Source organism: Alosa sapidissima, chromosome 12, assembly GCF_018492685.1.
Source record: "Alosa sapidissima isolate fAloSap1 chromosome 12, fAloSap1.pri, whole genome shotgun sequence".
Lineage (NCBI taxonomy): Eukaryota > Metazoa > Chordata > Actinopteri > Clupeiformes > Clupeidae > Alosa > Alosa sapidissima.
Window position 1 is genome coordinate 15064339 of NC_055968.1, and position 16330 is coordinate 15080668.

General features: G+C 41.6%; 1 protein-coding gene across 4 annotated transcripts in view; it reads left to right on the top strand.

Moving 5' to 3' along the window:
- Positions 1 to 13386, top strand: part of atp8b3 (ATPase phospholipid transporting 8B3) — a 30363-nt gene extending 16977 nt beyond the window's left edge. For all 4 annotated transcript variants that reach the window (XM_042057481.1, XM_042057483.1, XM_042057482.1 and 1 more), the window contains 17 exons: positions 408 to 601; positions 1954 to 2162; positions 2272 to 2303; positions 2787 to 2943; positions 3202 to 3390; positions 3584 to 3696; positions 4360 to 4524; positions 5506 to 5617; positions 8046 to 8121; positions 8561 to 8684; positions 9620 to 9806; positions 10072 to 10295; positions 10692 to 10775; positions 11338 to 11562; positions 11763 to 11901; positions 12104 to 12234; positions 13039 to 13386. In XM_042057481.1, coding sequence (XP_041913415.1) covers positions 408 to 601; positions 1954 to 2162; positions 2272 to 2303; positions 2787 to 2943; positions 3202 to 3390; positions 3584 to 3696; positions 4360 to 4524; positions 5506 to 5617; positions 8046 to 8121; positions 8561 to 8684; positions 9620 to 9806; positions 10072 to 10295; positions 10692 to 10775; positions 11338 to 11562; positions 11763 to 11901; positions 12104 to 12234; positions 13039 to 13263 — 2586 coding nt within the window. In that variant the 3' untranslated portion in view covers positions 13264 to 13386. The remainder of the gene's footprint in view (positions 1 to 407; positions 602 to 1953; positions 2163 to 2271; positions 2304 to 2786; positions 2944 to 3201; positions 3391 to 3583; positions 3697 to 4359; positions 4525 to 5505; positions 5618 to 8045; positions 8122 to 8560; positions 8685 to 9619; positions 9807 to 10071; positions 10296 to 10691; positions 10776 to 11337; positions 11563 to 11762; positions 11902 to 12103; positions 12235 to 13038) is intronic.
- Positions 13387 to 16330: the final 2944 nt, after the last annotated feature.

The window sequence follows — 16330 nt, forward strand, 5'->3', positions numbered from 1 at the left end:
TTAATATAGACTTATGTACATCACTTAATTAATTACTCAATATTTCATTCATGTTTGTTCAATTTAAAGCTAACGGCTTGCTCATACATGAATTGAGTAATGTTAGTTCCCAGAAGAAAAGCTACTATAAACAAATCATAGTCCTAACTCATAAGTCATTTTTTCTGTAACCCTGTTGCCTTAATGCTTGGTATAGGGGTATCAAGTTCAAACTGGGCTTTGTAAAAATCATTAAGACATTTATATGTTATGACGCTATATGAATAAAATGGAATGGAATTGAATGACCTTCATTATACAATATACGTAACATTACTTGTGGTTTATAAGCAGTTCGATTAATCACTCATGATAAATTAACACATTTTCTAATGTTAATCGGTGATCTGCTGCCTTGCCTGTCTCAGATCATTACATTTGTGCTGCTTGTGGACCTGCTGTTGGCTGTTGGCTCAGGTGTGTTTGAGCACCAGTTGTCCTCACGCCTGGAGCCACTGGCGGCCCTGGGGGGCGACTCGAGTCCAGCCTACCGAGCCTTCCTCACCTTCTGGGGCTACGTGATCCTGATGAGCCCTGCTATCCCCATGTCCATGTACATCTCGTAAGGACCCAAACCTCCCGCAAACTCCTACACAGTACTTGAGAGGAGATTCTCATATATAATTACTAGGGCTGTCAACCGATTAAAAAATGAATCTAATTAATGACATACTCTGTGATTAATTAATCTAAATTAATCGCATATATAATTTATGCTGTGAAAGTATTTTAAATATTTAAATTCAAATGAATCATTGAATAATCAGCATTAGTGACAATAAAGTTCAAAGACTCTTTTATTATTATTTTCACTGTTCAAATAATTGCCATAATAATCTAAGATATGACCTAATATGCTGAGGAAATGAATTCAAAAGTGCTTAGGGAAGAAGTTGTTTTCACATACAAGGCATTTCAGGCCACAGATATAACCTAGGGGACACAATGAAAATAAATGAACACTCCCCTCAATGTCAACACTTATTTCTTTGCATTGATGTGCAACTACAGAGTTGATGAACTCCGGTGATATGCAAATCCTTGCTGCAGACATTGCAGAGGACTTTATTTTCAACACTTTATTTTTTATCAACACCATCAGGCCGTTTTTTAAAAGTAAATGTTCCAATCAATGATCCAGGCAGCACATTTTCTTCTCTCTCCTTCATTTTACAGTCTAATTTTTACTGACTAGAACGGCTCGGGGTCAAAGGTCATACGGAATTGATTAATCTGCACTATTTTTTTTAATCAGTTATTTTTTCTCAAATTAATTAATCGAAATTAATCAGTTATTTTGACAGCCCTAATAATTACTTAAAGGTACACTGTGCAGGTTTAGCCATTTTTGGCAACTGTAGAGCTCCCTCTAGAGTCGTGATATATTTATGTTTTACTCTGCTGTTGTAAATAGCAAACTTCTCGTGACTTATACCCCCTGTACACAATGAAAATGTGTACAGGGGACTAAGGATTAACAACAGGCAAAAACTATCTCCAAAGAGCTATATCTACTGACAAGGTAGGCTAATGTTTCACGATTCTTCCGAGATTTGTCGGGCCGCTGTTCTTGAAGTTGCATGGCTGGTTTTCTCGGTAGTGACTCACTACGTATATGCTGCATAGTTATGCTAGGTGAATGATTCGCCTATTACACGTATGTTTACCATGAAATTGGAAAATCTTGCATAGTGTACCTTTACTGTAATTAGTTGTTATATACTATATTTGTCTTTGTGATTCTCCTGGAGATTTTCATATATTGTATCACCTCTGCACAGATACATTGTTAGCATAGTAATAATGGCAGTCAAGATGACAGACCGTTCAAAATGTTCAGTGTTTAGAGCTTAACTTTCCACACAAGTCTGGTTCTGTGACTCCGCAGTGACTCACTCGTCATGTCCTTTGCAGGTTTGAGGTGATGAAAGTGATCCAGAGTCAGTTCATCAACTGGGACCTGCAGATGTACCACGCAGACACCGACAATCCCGCTCACGCACGGAACACCTCGCTCAATGAGGAGCTTGGTCAGGTGGGACACCTGCTCAGCGACAAAACCGGCACCCTGACCCAGAACCGCCTGCTCTTCCGCCAATGCTGCATTGCTGGGGACATCTACGGTCAGTCAGGACGCCCTAGCAGTGGCCGACACAGAAAAAAGACATGGTCCATTCAGGGAAGTGATTTTAGTGAAATGATTCCCTTCTGTGTTTTTTTCTTTTTGTTTAGGGGATGTGCCAGCCCATTCAGAGAATCAAACGGTATGTTTTCACTTGGACATGAACTCTGTTAGCAAAAGTAGGAAGTATTTGTTAGAAAAATAGGAAACATTTGTTAGAAAAAGTAAGTTAAGAAGCATTTGTTAGAAAAAGTAGGAAGTGAACTAGGATTTGTTCAGTATAGCAATACCAAGATAGCTCTGTGTAAACTCTATTTAGAATCATCACTGATTGATCAAAGATAAAAACATGCATCCCTGCCATTTCCTGCTTGTTCTCTCCTGAACTGTCTGATAAATGGTTCTGAGATGTTTCTTGGTGTTTTATGCCCCCAACGTTGTCTTCAAGGCAGTGCTGCGCGGAAGGCACAAGGGTTAGGCATGGGTTAAGGTTAGGGTTGGGGTTAGGTATAGCCTAGGTATAGCCTTTAAGTCAGCGGTGGCAGCGCTGCCTGGAAGACGATGTTGGGGGCATAAAACACAATTGAGCTTCTGAGACCCACCCCTGCTGTCCTCTTGTGCTCAGCCTCTGGACCTGAGCTGGAACCGCTTCTCCTGTGGCGGGCTGCAGTTCTGGGACCAGCGACTGGTGGAGCGGCTGGTCAAGCAGCACTGCCCACAGACCAGAGAGTTCTTCATCGCGCTGGCGCTGTGCCACACCGTCATGACAGAATGGAAGGAGGGTGAGAGAGAGAGAGAGTACTTAACACTGGCACATGATGGCACTGGACCCTGAACTATTTTGGTTTCATTTCTTCAGTTCGTGTGTGTGCCAAGCTGCCCAATGCTCTCTACAGTCATGAACATGAAGCATACACTGCTTTGTGAGCTAAAGAGGGAGAATGTGCTATGTCAATGGAGTAAACTTTTCCAAGTTCAAAAGACATCTGAAGTTGTTATATCACAGGTGATGGTTACGTTTAAATGTTTTTTCCCCCCAGGGGCTCCACATTACCAGGCTGCGTCTCCTGACGAGGAGGCCCTGGTTGGGGCGGCACGGGAGATGGGCTGTGTCTTTCTCTCCCGGACGCGAGACTCTCTCACCATCAGCGAGCTGGACCACATGCGCCAGTATCAGCTCCTGGCTCTGATCGACTTCACCAGCAAGAGGAGGCGCATGTCTGTGTTAGGTGCGTCTGCTGGGCTGCTCTGCCCCCTGGAGAGGAAATGCAGTAGTGTCTGTTTGTTTGTTAGTGTGTGTGTTTGTTTGTTTGGTGTTGGAATTTGTATGTAATGGTTTGTCTGTGTGTGTGTGTGTGTGTGTCTTGTCTGCATTTGTGTGTGTGTGTGTGTGTGTGTGTGTGTGTGTGTGTGTTCTGACAGTAAGGGAACCAGGTGGAGGGCTGAAGCTGTACTGTAAAGGGGCAGACATGGTCATCCTGGAGAGACTACAGAGGGACTGCCCACACAGGGATAGCAGCGATAGAGCACTGGATGTGAGGGACTGAAAAACACAGGAACACACATACAACAACAACAACAACAACAACACCACATTACATTCATACAGTGCTTTTCACAATACTCAAATCGCTTCACAGTGACAGGGGAACCCCACTAACCACCACTAATGTGTAGTACCCACAAACACATACATGCACATCTACTTGTCTCTGTCTTTCTCTATTTCTCTCTCACACACACACACACACACACACACACACACACACACACACACACACACACACACACACACAAAACAACATCATCAACAACAGCTGGGGAGTTTTTGGGGAATGAGTGCAAAATTGGGTAGCTGCATGTCTTCTTTATTGCTAGATCTCACACTATGATGTAATCAATCCCAACAACTATAATGTCCATGTCATGTGTACTGGGAACATCAGATGGGGGGAGAGAGAGAGAGGGACACGAAAACGCAACGAACGAAACACGAATACACACACATAGACACACACATGAACATGTTTTATCACCCCATAATAGCACTTACATTTCTGAAACAAAATAAAACAGACACATTTATAATGTCTCAGTACAGTGCTGTCCAGTCTTCCAGTCAGACACAATTCTCCGTATTACATTACAGTAATAGAAATGGGATGGTATGAGCACACATGTTTTTTTCTCTGCTGCAGCTGTTTGCCCAGGGCTGTTTGCGGACCCTGTGTGTGGCCGTGCGCTCGGTCACTGAGGCCCAGTGGTCAGAGTGGAGGCAGGCGCTGGAGCAGTGCCAGGCGGAGACATCTCAGTGCGAGGCCAGGCTTGAGGAGCTGCATGACCGCATGGAGAGAGAGCTGACGGTACTCACAGAGCAGTGGGGTTCATTTCGTCCCCTTGGAATTATAGACCCTTTCATCAATAAAAACAAAAACAATGCTTGAACGTTCTATTTGGGCCCCAATCTACTTCCTCTGCATTAAGATAACATATGGAATGTTAAAAAGGAAGTCTTGTGGGGCCAACTATGATGCTGATAATGGAACTCTCTTGAAAGGGTCTATAAGGTTCTATCAGAATTCTGAGTACTTCTGAGATATTGAGCTTCAAAGTTTTAGAATTCCATAGAGTTATATTGATAAGTGGAACAAGCCTCTTTAGATATAATGTCCAAAAATTCTCACAACTTCAAGAAACACCTCTCCATAAGAATATGTCAATTACCTGGTACTCAAGTTTGACAAAAATGTCAGATAGAACCTTATAATTCTAAGGGGACGATTTACTGAGCGTCACTGTGCGTAGGATAATGTTGTCATACACTCCAGTATGACAAGCAAGGCTGAACGTTTTCTGGCACTGTGCCTGAACTCAGGCATGTGCCGGGCCATTTAAGATTTGAAAATAGGCAATTATGTATGGCGGCTTCAAATGCGTCTGATAACAGGCACTGAAATTTTCCTTGCTTCAAGCCCTGGACAAAGACTAAAATGACGTCGGTTTCCTTTGTGCTACATTCCCAACTGACTGATGCATTATATTCCATAATCACCTTTGGATGAAGCTATTCTTAGGATTAATAATCTTTCTTTGGCGAAAAGTTCAGCAGTATTACAGTATTATGTGTCTAACGTATCATCGTAATGTAATATCTCTACTATAATATCTAATATAATGGTTCTTTAATAACTCTATATAATAATGTATATAATGTCTAATATCTTGATCTAGCAAAGCAGCAATGACTCATGTCTCAGGTAACACAGTGGCATACCAGTGACAGGTGTGTGTATGAACTCCCCATACCCTGCTCTGTCCCCCCCTCTGCCTCTACTCCTGATCAGCTGCTGGGAGTGACGGCCATCGAGGACCGGCTCCAAGATGGAGTCCCCGAGACCATCTTCACTCTCCGGCAGGCAGGCATCAAGGTGTGGGTGCTGACCGGGGACAAAACAGGTATGTATGTGTATGCCTGTGTGTGTGTGTGCAGGGGCGGATCTAGAGATTTTTTCCTGGGGTGGCGAAGGGGTGGCATGAGGTTCCAGGAGGGGGGCCATGGACATTATTCAAAACCTAAAATTCTACGGATTTTATTGAATATGTTTTGTTCTCTAAATTACATTACACGAGGTGGGAGGCAAATCGGAGATGTAGCTGGCGTTTTGGATGATGTGGGTCTTAATATGTGAATTTCTTTCTCTGTGTAATCACTATACAGTCTGTGTAGTCTGTACTTAAATTATACAGTGTCAAAAAGCAATTCTAGGGGGGTTTGGAGGTATGTTCCCCCAGAGAATTCTTTTAAAAAATGACCACTCAAATGATTTCTTCTAGTTAGTTTTGAGGGAATATGGATACATTTATAAAATAAGCCATAAATAGATTTAGGTTATATGGATTGAAACAAGATTCTGATGATTTGGGGGTATTTTTAAAACATGACCCCTCAAATGATGTCTTCTAGTGAGTTTTGAGGGAATATGGACAAATTTAGTCATACTAAATAAATCGGTAGATAAAAAAAGAATATTAATATCCAACACTATCTAACTGCCTTTTCCAAGTATGTAGTCTAAATTACTGAAACAATTTGTGAAATAAGATACCAGAGACACTAGGCAAATATTTATAGGCCTGTCATGCAGTTGGTAGCACCATACATAGGTTAAGCTATTGCAAGGCTTAAAGCAAGGACATTTTCTGTGCCTTTAAGTTAGGCTATTATTTTTAAGACCTAATATTATATAGGTATTATAATATTATGATATCAAATAATGTTTTTGCTCAGAACAAACCTAAATGGAAATCAGTCCCCCTCAGTCCCTGATCTTTAGTGCCAAATGTTACGTCTTGCCATTCACAATTTAGGCTACTCACTCACTCACAAAGTGGTGAATAAGGAAGTACATGTATACTGTATTAAAGTACCTTTATAAATATCCTATTAAGAAACGACCTCAAACACGAGTGAACAAGCAACATGTTAATTTCTTGAGGACACAAACTCCTGTGCTGGCCTCAGCTTGTTGGTTCATCTACCAGCAAATGATTGAAATTTATCACCCAATGAAACTGGAAGATTTAACTGGAATCTAAGCAATTACATCTCATGCACAACGCTTCATATGTGATGTGCTTTCAAACGTCTAGTCTAGTAGCCTACTCTGAGTAGGGTTTGTTTGAAAATAGTAGGCTACATTTACTTAAAGTGATTGAGTAGAATTTCAGTCATGTAACTGTAGGCTACTTTTACTTGTTTAGATTGATTTACACCATATATGAAAAGAAAGGGTAAAAACAACGCAACGGCCACCAGCTTGACACCGATTAGATATTCTAGTTTGATTTGACATGTCGACCAAATTTGGATAGTCATAGATGCTGGGAAAGTGGATGCATGACAATTTTGAGAACCCGTGTTGAATTATCACGTGTATGGGTTGACATTGACAGCAGTATTTAGGCTACAATCAAATGTTATAAACTAGCGACACACACAAATAGACTTTAAACGTTAAACGTTAAGCTACGCATGAGCATGCCCTTATTATCTGACCTGACCATCAAAAAATTCGATGAGACAAAGTCTTGCGGATGTAAATGACGTAGACTAACAGTGAGGTTGTTGCCGGGTTAACTGATGGACTGACTATTGGTCTGATTATGGACTTTTTCGACTCGGTGGTCAAACTTACCTCTTCGTTGTAGGCCTACAGACAGTTGACACATAGTTGCATGTACTGTGCAATCTGCGGCCAATGGTGAAATTTCGCGGGGGTCACTGCGCTGATGGTGATGGGTGAAACCATTGTGAGGGGGCGGGGGATTCTAAATTGGCGATTTCTGTTTGAGAGGAGTTTGGTGCGGGTTTCACACCTTCTCACAGTCCAACATGTATGAACATAAAATATACTTAAAAAAATATTATCTGATTTATAAATGGGGTGGCAACAGGGGTGGCAAGACTGTGTCCCAGGGGTGGCAGTTGCCACCCTTTGCCACCCCGTAGATCCGCGCATGTGTGTGTGCGTGTGCGTGTGCGTGTATGTGTGTTTGTTTTGTGTGTGATATATAATGTGGACTCCAAAAAAATGTACAAACTATATGTGTTTGTGAGTCCGATTCAGTGTGTAAATTTAAGTGTAAGTGTATTTGGAATCAAATAAATTGTGGAACATGTGTGTGTTTGTGAGGCAGGAAGGTAATGCAGCAGAAAGGCATGTCACAATCAATCCACTGCTCCTCAAGCAGACAGGAAGGCAGACAAGCAGACAGGAAGGCAGGCAGACAGACAGGCAGGCAGACAGGTTTCACTGGGCAGGCAGTTTCACCAGGCACAAGCATCACTGGCTTCGTCCTCCTCTTTCTTTGTTGTCTTCCACAGAGACAGCGGTGAACGTGGGCTACGCCTGCAGGCTAATAGATCCTGACACCAGCCTCCTGCAAGGAGACGAGCTCAGGTCAGATGCACCACTCCTCTCCTTGCCTCGCCCTGCGTGGATGCTGTGCTGTATTGAGCCGTGCAAATTGTGTTAGCACTGAATCTTTCGTGAGGGTGTGTGTGTACCCATCTGCATGCATGACCATGTAGCTGGACACATGTACTGCTTGCATGCAAACACATGCACATCAATATATGCTGAATTTTGTGCAGTTTGTGAAGCATGCAAGAGAACTGCAGAGATGCATGTCAACACAGAGTTGTTAAAACAGAGTTTAAAACAGTCTTTTGGAAATGCCCATAATGCATTGCACTGCATCTCATGGGCACACACTTTATTTTAAGTTCCCTTTTAACCTCAGTTTGTCCCTAATCAGTTACGGATCATTTTACTGTGCATTACTACACTACAGTATATGGTACTGGGCTGCTGTATCTAATGTTTTATTTGACCTCAGGCAGCTTCTACAGTCTTCTGACTCAGATGTAAGGATAATCCAGGAGAAGAAATCAGAAATATGGTGCACAGACAAATGGATGTCCAGGGGAAAGACTACAATAGTCGTCAATGGACTAGAGCTGGTAAAGCAATTCATTCTTTGTAAAGTCAGAAAGCACTCAAAATGCACATTTATTATGTTGTTTAATGTATGTTTGAATGAATCAATTAATCAATCAATCAACCAATCAACCAATCAACCAACAAATCAATGAATCAATCAACCAATCAATAAAAGCAAGCCAATGTTGTCATTTGACCTTAAGATAATGCGTTCAAACTCATTATGATGCTACACTACTTATAATACAGAAAATGGCTTTGTTATTCCGGGTAGGAACAAGACCCTTTTCGTCAGTTTTAGATGTACTGGCTTAGTGCTAAATGGCATTGCAAATTCTGTATTGTAGTATCATTGAATCTCTTCTCATGTACTGCACCCTCTGCTACTTCACCATGCTGCCCAGTAACAATAAAAACAAGCTTATGAAAATCATTGTCACATGCTCAAAAAGAACTGGCCTCCCCACTTCCAATCTACCAGCTCTTGTTGACACTGCCATCACTCGCAAAGCACAGAGCAAAGCACATGATCCCTTCCACCCCCTATACCCATGCATCACACTCCTCCCCTCTGGTATCATACAGACAGATAACCCACAAGAAAACACACTCTGGTAAAAGTTTTATCCCATCTGCCATCACTGCTCTCAACAATCTGGCGAGGAGGTAGCAGTGCCTGTCTGTTGGTTTGGTGGAGGTTTTTTGTCTGTGTAATGTGTAAATGTGTCTTCTTGTTAAATGTTAAATGTATGTACAGACAGACTGTGGCAACAAATTTCCCTCTGGGGACAATAAAGTATGAATCAGAATCTGAATCTGAAATTGATACCAAGAGATACAAAACACCAATTCTTCTATTGTGTATTAAAGTAATCATGAACGTGATGAATGAATGAATGTATTTGAACAAAAAATAATGAATGTATATTTGCCAACCTTCCATTGTGTTTGCCAGGCGGATCTGCTTAATCAGCCAGAGAGTGGGGCCAGGTTTGTGGCATTGGCCAACCAGTGCCAGTCCGTGCTGTGTTGCCGGGTGACCCCCAGCCAGAAGGCTGATGTGGTGCAGCTGGTGCGGAGGCACACCTCTTCAGTGACCCTGTCCATCGGCGACGGGGCCAACGACGTCAACATGATCAAGAGTAAGACCCCAGAGAGTAGCAGTGACACAAACGAGAAGTGCTGGAGCTGAATGTAATGGGATTTTACGCCTTTTCAATCCCCATTTGTTTGTGTTTGTGTTTGTGTTTATGGTGGTGGGTGCTCTACCGTGTCTATGATCAAAGGTTAGATGTTCTATCTTTTGATCTAACAGCTCTCCCACATGGAAGACTTGACTGTGTTGATACTCTCTCTCTCTTTCTCTCATTCTCTCTTTCTCTCTCTCTCTCTCTTACCGTTCCCCAGCGGCACATGTTGGGGTGGGATTATACGGGGTCGAGGGCAGCCAGGCCGTCCAGAACGCGGACTTCGCTCTGGCCCAGTTCAGGTTCCTGCGTAGGCTGCTCCTGGTGCATGGCCACTGGTCCAACCTGCGGATCTGCCTCTTCCTGCGCTACTTCCTGTACAAAACCACGGCCTTTGCTTTCGTGCACATCTGGTACAGCTTCTTCAGTGGCTTCAGTGCCCAGGTGGGCAATCTTACATTATTGACCTACATTAAGGCCTACATTATTTTTTATGGAGAAATTCCTGTATGTCTTTCAATTCAGATAGAAGGATCAACAGTCAATAGTCTTCATAGTTCATAGTAGTATTCTTCCCAGCTGGTCTTTTTTTTATTTTTTGATGTGACAAATACAAGCAAACTACTGTTGGATTGTATTATAATTGAACATGTTATCAATATACACAAGGAAATTATTGAAACACTCATGTGCATCTGCTCATTGGCGCATAAACTCTACTGTATAACATATAAAATACTCTCACACAAATCTTCATGGTAAAATGGTAAGATTTTAAAGCTCTTTAAAGTTCTTTTTTTTTAATTCTTGGAGTTGTGATTCTGTCGTTTGGTATTGCAGCGTCTGTATGACAGCTGGTTCATTTCCCTGTACACTGTCATGTACACCGCCCTGCCTGTGCAGTGCCTGGCACTTTTTGAGCAGGTAAGACAAGTTGCCGACAGAACCCCCGTTACAGCCATGTGTATCACACACTCATAACACATAATTGCATTCATCTTAAGACATATGCCTACACCATATGCCTACACCTGCAAACACTGACACACACCACCGAGTGCACTCATTTTAAGGACCACAATGGAAATAAGCCCTGTGGCTTTATTGTGTTTATCCTTTTGACTGATAATTGTACAAAGTCATTTTATTTATTTATTTATTTATATAAGAATCATCCTTTGTACAAAATACGTCACATCAATAAAGATTTTCAATGAATCAATCAATTCCTATAGCATAGGCTGAAAATTCATCTCTTGTTTTATGACGCCTCTGCAAATAGCCACAGAAAGTGTTAGAAGCAGATTGCACTAATTTACAATATTTAAATAAAGAAAAGTAAACTGTGTACTGCAGAGCATGTTATATTTGTTTCATATGTCTCTTTGTCTTAACATTATTATGTTTATAAGGCAGGTCTTGCCATCAGCTGTTGATAAAATAACATTATTTGACAGTAGTGTCCTAATGTCTTTGCCACTGTTAGGACGTGAGTGCAGAGGGTTGTGTGCGTTGGCCAGAGGTCTACCAGAAGAGTCAGAGACTGGAACTCTTCAGCCTACGTGCTCTCACCACCACCCTAATCTACTCGCTCTACACCTCCCTGGTCCTTTGCCTGCTGCCACTGGGGGTATTCCAGTACCTTGCACTCGACTACCAGACCTTGGCCGTTACCGTGGGAACATCAGCAGTGTTCACAACAACAGCTGAGGTCATAGATGGGGTCCCAGGGGGTGACATTTTCTGCAACATTCTATCTTCCTAGACACACTTCTACTCAGACAAATTACAATTTCCACACTAATACATAACATGTTAATCCTGAAGGGCTAGTAATCTGCATAATTGGAATATAACAAAACTGGGTATAGGTGAGTGTTCATAGTGTTTTTCTCTGTTTATTTCCCACAGATAATTATTCAAACTAAGTACTGGACCAAGTACAACATTGCAGCAGTGATCCTCAGTTTCGTGCTGTACTTCTTGTCCACACTGATTTTGCACAGTCCTCGTCTTCATTCCAGCTCTCCCAATGACTACATATTCCCTGGTAAGACCTTTCCTTGTCAATCTTTTGGGCCTCTTTTTCTCTCTCCCTCTCTCTCTCTCACACACACACACCATATTCTTTTTTCTCTGTCTTTCTCTCTCACAATCACTTACCCACACAATCCAAAAATGCTTACAAGCTCTGGATTCCTTCTCGATGAATCCTCATTAACGTCAGATGAAACATTCTATTTTTGTGGCAGGAGTGTCAATAAATGCCTTTGGAGACGCTGTTGTGTGGCTCACTGTTCTATTGACCACCTGTACTGCCATCCTTCCATCAATGGCAATCCAGGCCCTGGATGTGGCGCTGACGCGCTCCAACACACACAGGGTAAGAGTCCCATGCCACAGACGATTTTGTCAATCTTAAGGGCCGTTCACACCAAGAATATAACTATAACGATAACTATAAACAAATATCGTTCTCGTTAATATGAATGACAGCATTCACACATAAACTATAACGATAACGACATGAAGAACAATATCGTTGGGGATCACTTTCAGAGTGATTTTGAGAACGATAAAAAGCTAATAGCCAATCAGAACCCATCACATTCATTAACACAAGGAGAGACTTTACTTATCGTTGGTCAGTGTGGACGCTTTTATTGTTATGGTTAGTTATCGTTCTTGGTGTGAATGCCCCTTAACCATGTCTTCCAGTGGTAAACCAGCAGTCTATGCGTGTGTGCGTGTGTTTGTGTTTGTGTGTGTGTGTGTGTGTGTGTAATCTAAGGGGTATAGCATATTGTGTGCATGTGTGTGTGTGCTTGGGCTCACAATGAGATTGTGAGTGCATTACTGCTCTTCAATATAACTGAAATCAACAACTCTTAGAACACATTCCACAACGGGAACCACTGTAAACCCATTGTAGATGTTTGGGAGTCTCAGACCTTTCAACCTGATGACTGAACCTGGCGACTGAACCTGACGACCACCTTGTCTTTAACACTTCTAAAAGTGTTTAGATCTTGTTTTTTTGCTTTGAACTGAACTGAATTTGTGTGTGTGTGTGTGTGTGAAAGAGTCTTTCAAGGATATTTCAAGGAAGATGACCAAGAATAGTTGGACTGTTGGGGTTGATGTTTTTCATTGGTCCATTGTATTGTACATACCCTCTGTCTGTCAGGTCCAGAGCCAGAGCAACCCTGTGCTCATCAAGATGAATGCAACTCCGTTTCGCCGCGGATCTGTCCAGCGGCGGTCCTCATATGCCGCCTCCCAGGGAAAGGGCTTCGGTCGCCTCATCACCTCCGGGGCAGGTCTCCGCACCGCTGTGTCCCCCGCAGCAAAGCCCACTTCCAATGGGGACGGACTCACACACAACTCAGGCAACACCCAGGGAGAGTGCTGACACCCTATAGAAGAACCCCCATTCTCCTTTGTGAAAGATGGGGATCTGCGCAATATCTAATTTATCCAGAGTTATATATTGCTGATTTTAATAAAGTTTTACTAATAAAATAGATTTATTTAACATTTTGTAATATATTCATTTGTCTAACTTGTTCCTAACCATGAAACATTACTATCATTAGTACATTACACTGTACTAACTAAGCTATTAGTCTGATGGACAAAGTACACAATTCCTTTACTTAAGTGAAGGTACAGATACACCTTGTCAAATATTACTCCAATACAAGTACAACTCAACATTTTACTGGAGTTAAAGTACAGTAATTACTTACATATTTTTCCTTTTTAATGTATTGTAATATAATGTTTATTTTGTCAATAACGGTGTGTACATTCTTTAATTGGCCACTAGCACCATCTTCCAGTTTGCATACTTCTGTACTTACAATACTATAGTCTACCTAATTTGAGTGAGTAAGTGCGTTCACACTGATAATTATGACCAGAAGAAGTGCCCTTCAAGTACCCGGATGGTGCACTCAAAATGGTCAAAAAGTTGAGTGTTGAGCACTGGACACTTCTCTCCCTCAACAGTCGCCATCTTGGCTATGTAGTGAAAAGGGAAAAGACCATTTTCAAACTTGTGATAATCGTGGTTGAAACTGCAGCAGCAGCCATGGAAAACATACTTTACAGACCTACAAGCAGGTTTTCACATAAACTGTTCATGTTTTGACAAAGTACTACTGTCACTGTCAAATAGAGGACATCAGTAACGTTATGTTGAAATGTTGCGATCGTTATTTCTGTTAAGTGCACAGAGTTGGTGTTCGATTTGAGATGACACTATCCTGTTGAAATTCACCCACTATGCGAGTAAGAACACATAGCAATAGCGCACTGCATTAAAGTGGACTGACAGAAGTAAGAGGATTGGAACAGAGTTTAGGACTTGAACAGACCTTTAACACCTTACACCCAACATCAACATTCTGGGGTGGTGGTAGTATAGTGGTTAAGGAGCTGGGCTAGCATGTACTGTAGTAGCATGACAAAGTTGTGGGTGCCATTCCCAGCTTCCACTATGTGCTTTTGAGCAAGGCAGGTATGTCCAAAGGGCTTACTTAGTGCCATATTTGCTACATTTTGCATACAGTATATTATCAGTTCTTTCTCCGTGTGATGTAGTGGCTCAGTGAGACATCTCAGAGAGAGTGTGGATCTAGTGGGGAGAGACTGTGTTTATACTGTGTGTGTTTTAACTCTCCAAGGTGTGCCACATGTGAACTCGTCATCTGAACACACCCTCACTCAGAGCTGCTGAGGAAACATGGCATCATCATCCATATGAGACACTCTTGGATAGCACTCACTCTAAGAGACAACGATTAGGTTTCTATTAGGTTTCTACATTAAACGTGCTGTTGTATAGATCTGGTGCTATTTTATGGATCATTATGGTCATGACTATTGCTTTGCCTGGGCAGGCAGTGGTAGCATAGTGGGGTGACCTTGATTTGTTCAAGTAAGAGTTGTTCCTGGACCAACATTCTAAAGACGGTCCTGGACCAACAACTCTTTAACCAATCACAGCCTTGTGATGTCATCAATGTGAGCCTTCTGCTTCTCCTATTGCCATTTTGAAATTTCCCTCCAGAAACAACCAGTGGGTTACCATAACTTGTATCTCAATACAGGTAGGTCCTTGTATATTTGTATGTAAAATAATTGTCAAATAAAAAAATTCTGAGTGGAATCTGAATATATGCACCTTAGATTTTTTTTTTTTTTTTCGTTTTAGCCGACTTGTTTCCATGTTTGTCTAATGTTAGCTGCCAGGCTAGGGACCATACATTTACTGTAATACATTAGCTTCCTGTAAATACGGTCCTGGACCAACATGGTGATGTCACTCCTGGAAAATGTACAACAAACAAAAGTGACTGCTTTAGCCTATTACCAAGAAGGGACCCAATAGTTGAATTAGCTTTGAAGCTCATTTAGCAATCTTGTTGCCATGGTAATTCATGCTAATTTAAGCTGCTAGGCTAGGTAAAATACAAAAAATAGCTTGCTAATAGGCAATACAAATATGTCAGTTGTCGTTAGACTGTTTTTCTTTTTTTGCTACATTTCTGAGAAACTTGCCATGTTTAAACCTTTATACAATAAGCTGCAAAATATTTTTGTCTGCTTTGTTTATTCCAGGTCCATTATAGGGAAGTTTGTCCCTGTACATCACAGGGAAGTTGGTCAAGGTCCATCATAAGGAAGTTGGTCCAGGTCCATCACAGTGAAGCTGGTCCAGCCCTATCACAGTGAAGCTGGTCCAGGCCCATCACAGAGAAGTTGCTTCATGTCCATCATAGGGAAGTTGGTCCAGGTCCATCATAAGGAAGTTGACCCAGGTCCATCACAGTGAAGCTGGTCCAGGTCCATCACAGGGAAGTTGGTCCAGGTCCATCGCAGGGATGTTGGTCCAGGCTCATCATAAGAAATTTGGTCCAGGTCCATCACAGGGAAGCTGGCCCAGGTCCATCATAAGAAATACCAGTCTGCACACACTCTGCTTTGGTCTGGACCCAAATGGATGGTCAAGCGATACATCACTGTTTCAATTTAATTTCATTGATTCATTCATTAATCTGTTTATACTATAATTTAAGAGGGTGGGACATGGAACAGCAGTTTAATAAAGATGTTTAGTAGGGGATTGACTTTTACCATGTTAAGCTATGGAGACTGACTGAGTGTGGGTCGTTAAGGCCACTTATTTGGAAAATATATTGAAATATATGTTAAGTGTCAAAATAGTTTTTTTCTGTCAATTTTGAATATGTACATATATTTCAAAATATATTGTGAAAATATTTTTCAAATATTTTTTGTGTATGGGGAACATTATATTAATGTGAACACTTACTGTTACAGCTATAAAAATGGCAGAATCATCGATATGCATGATATTTCCATTCCATAACCATGAGGTGGGCTACATGCTTCACAGTGACAGCAAAGAGTTGTCATCGTTATGTGCTTTGTCCATCAGACAACGCAGCTTT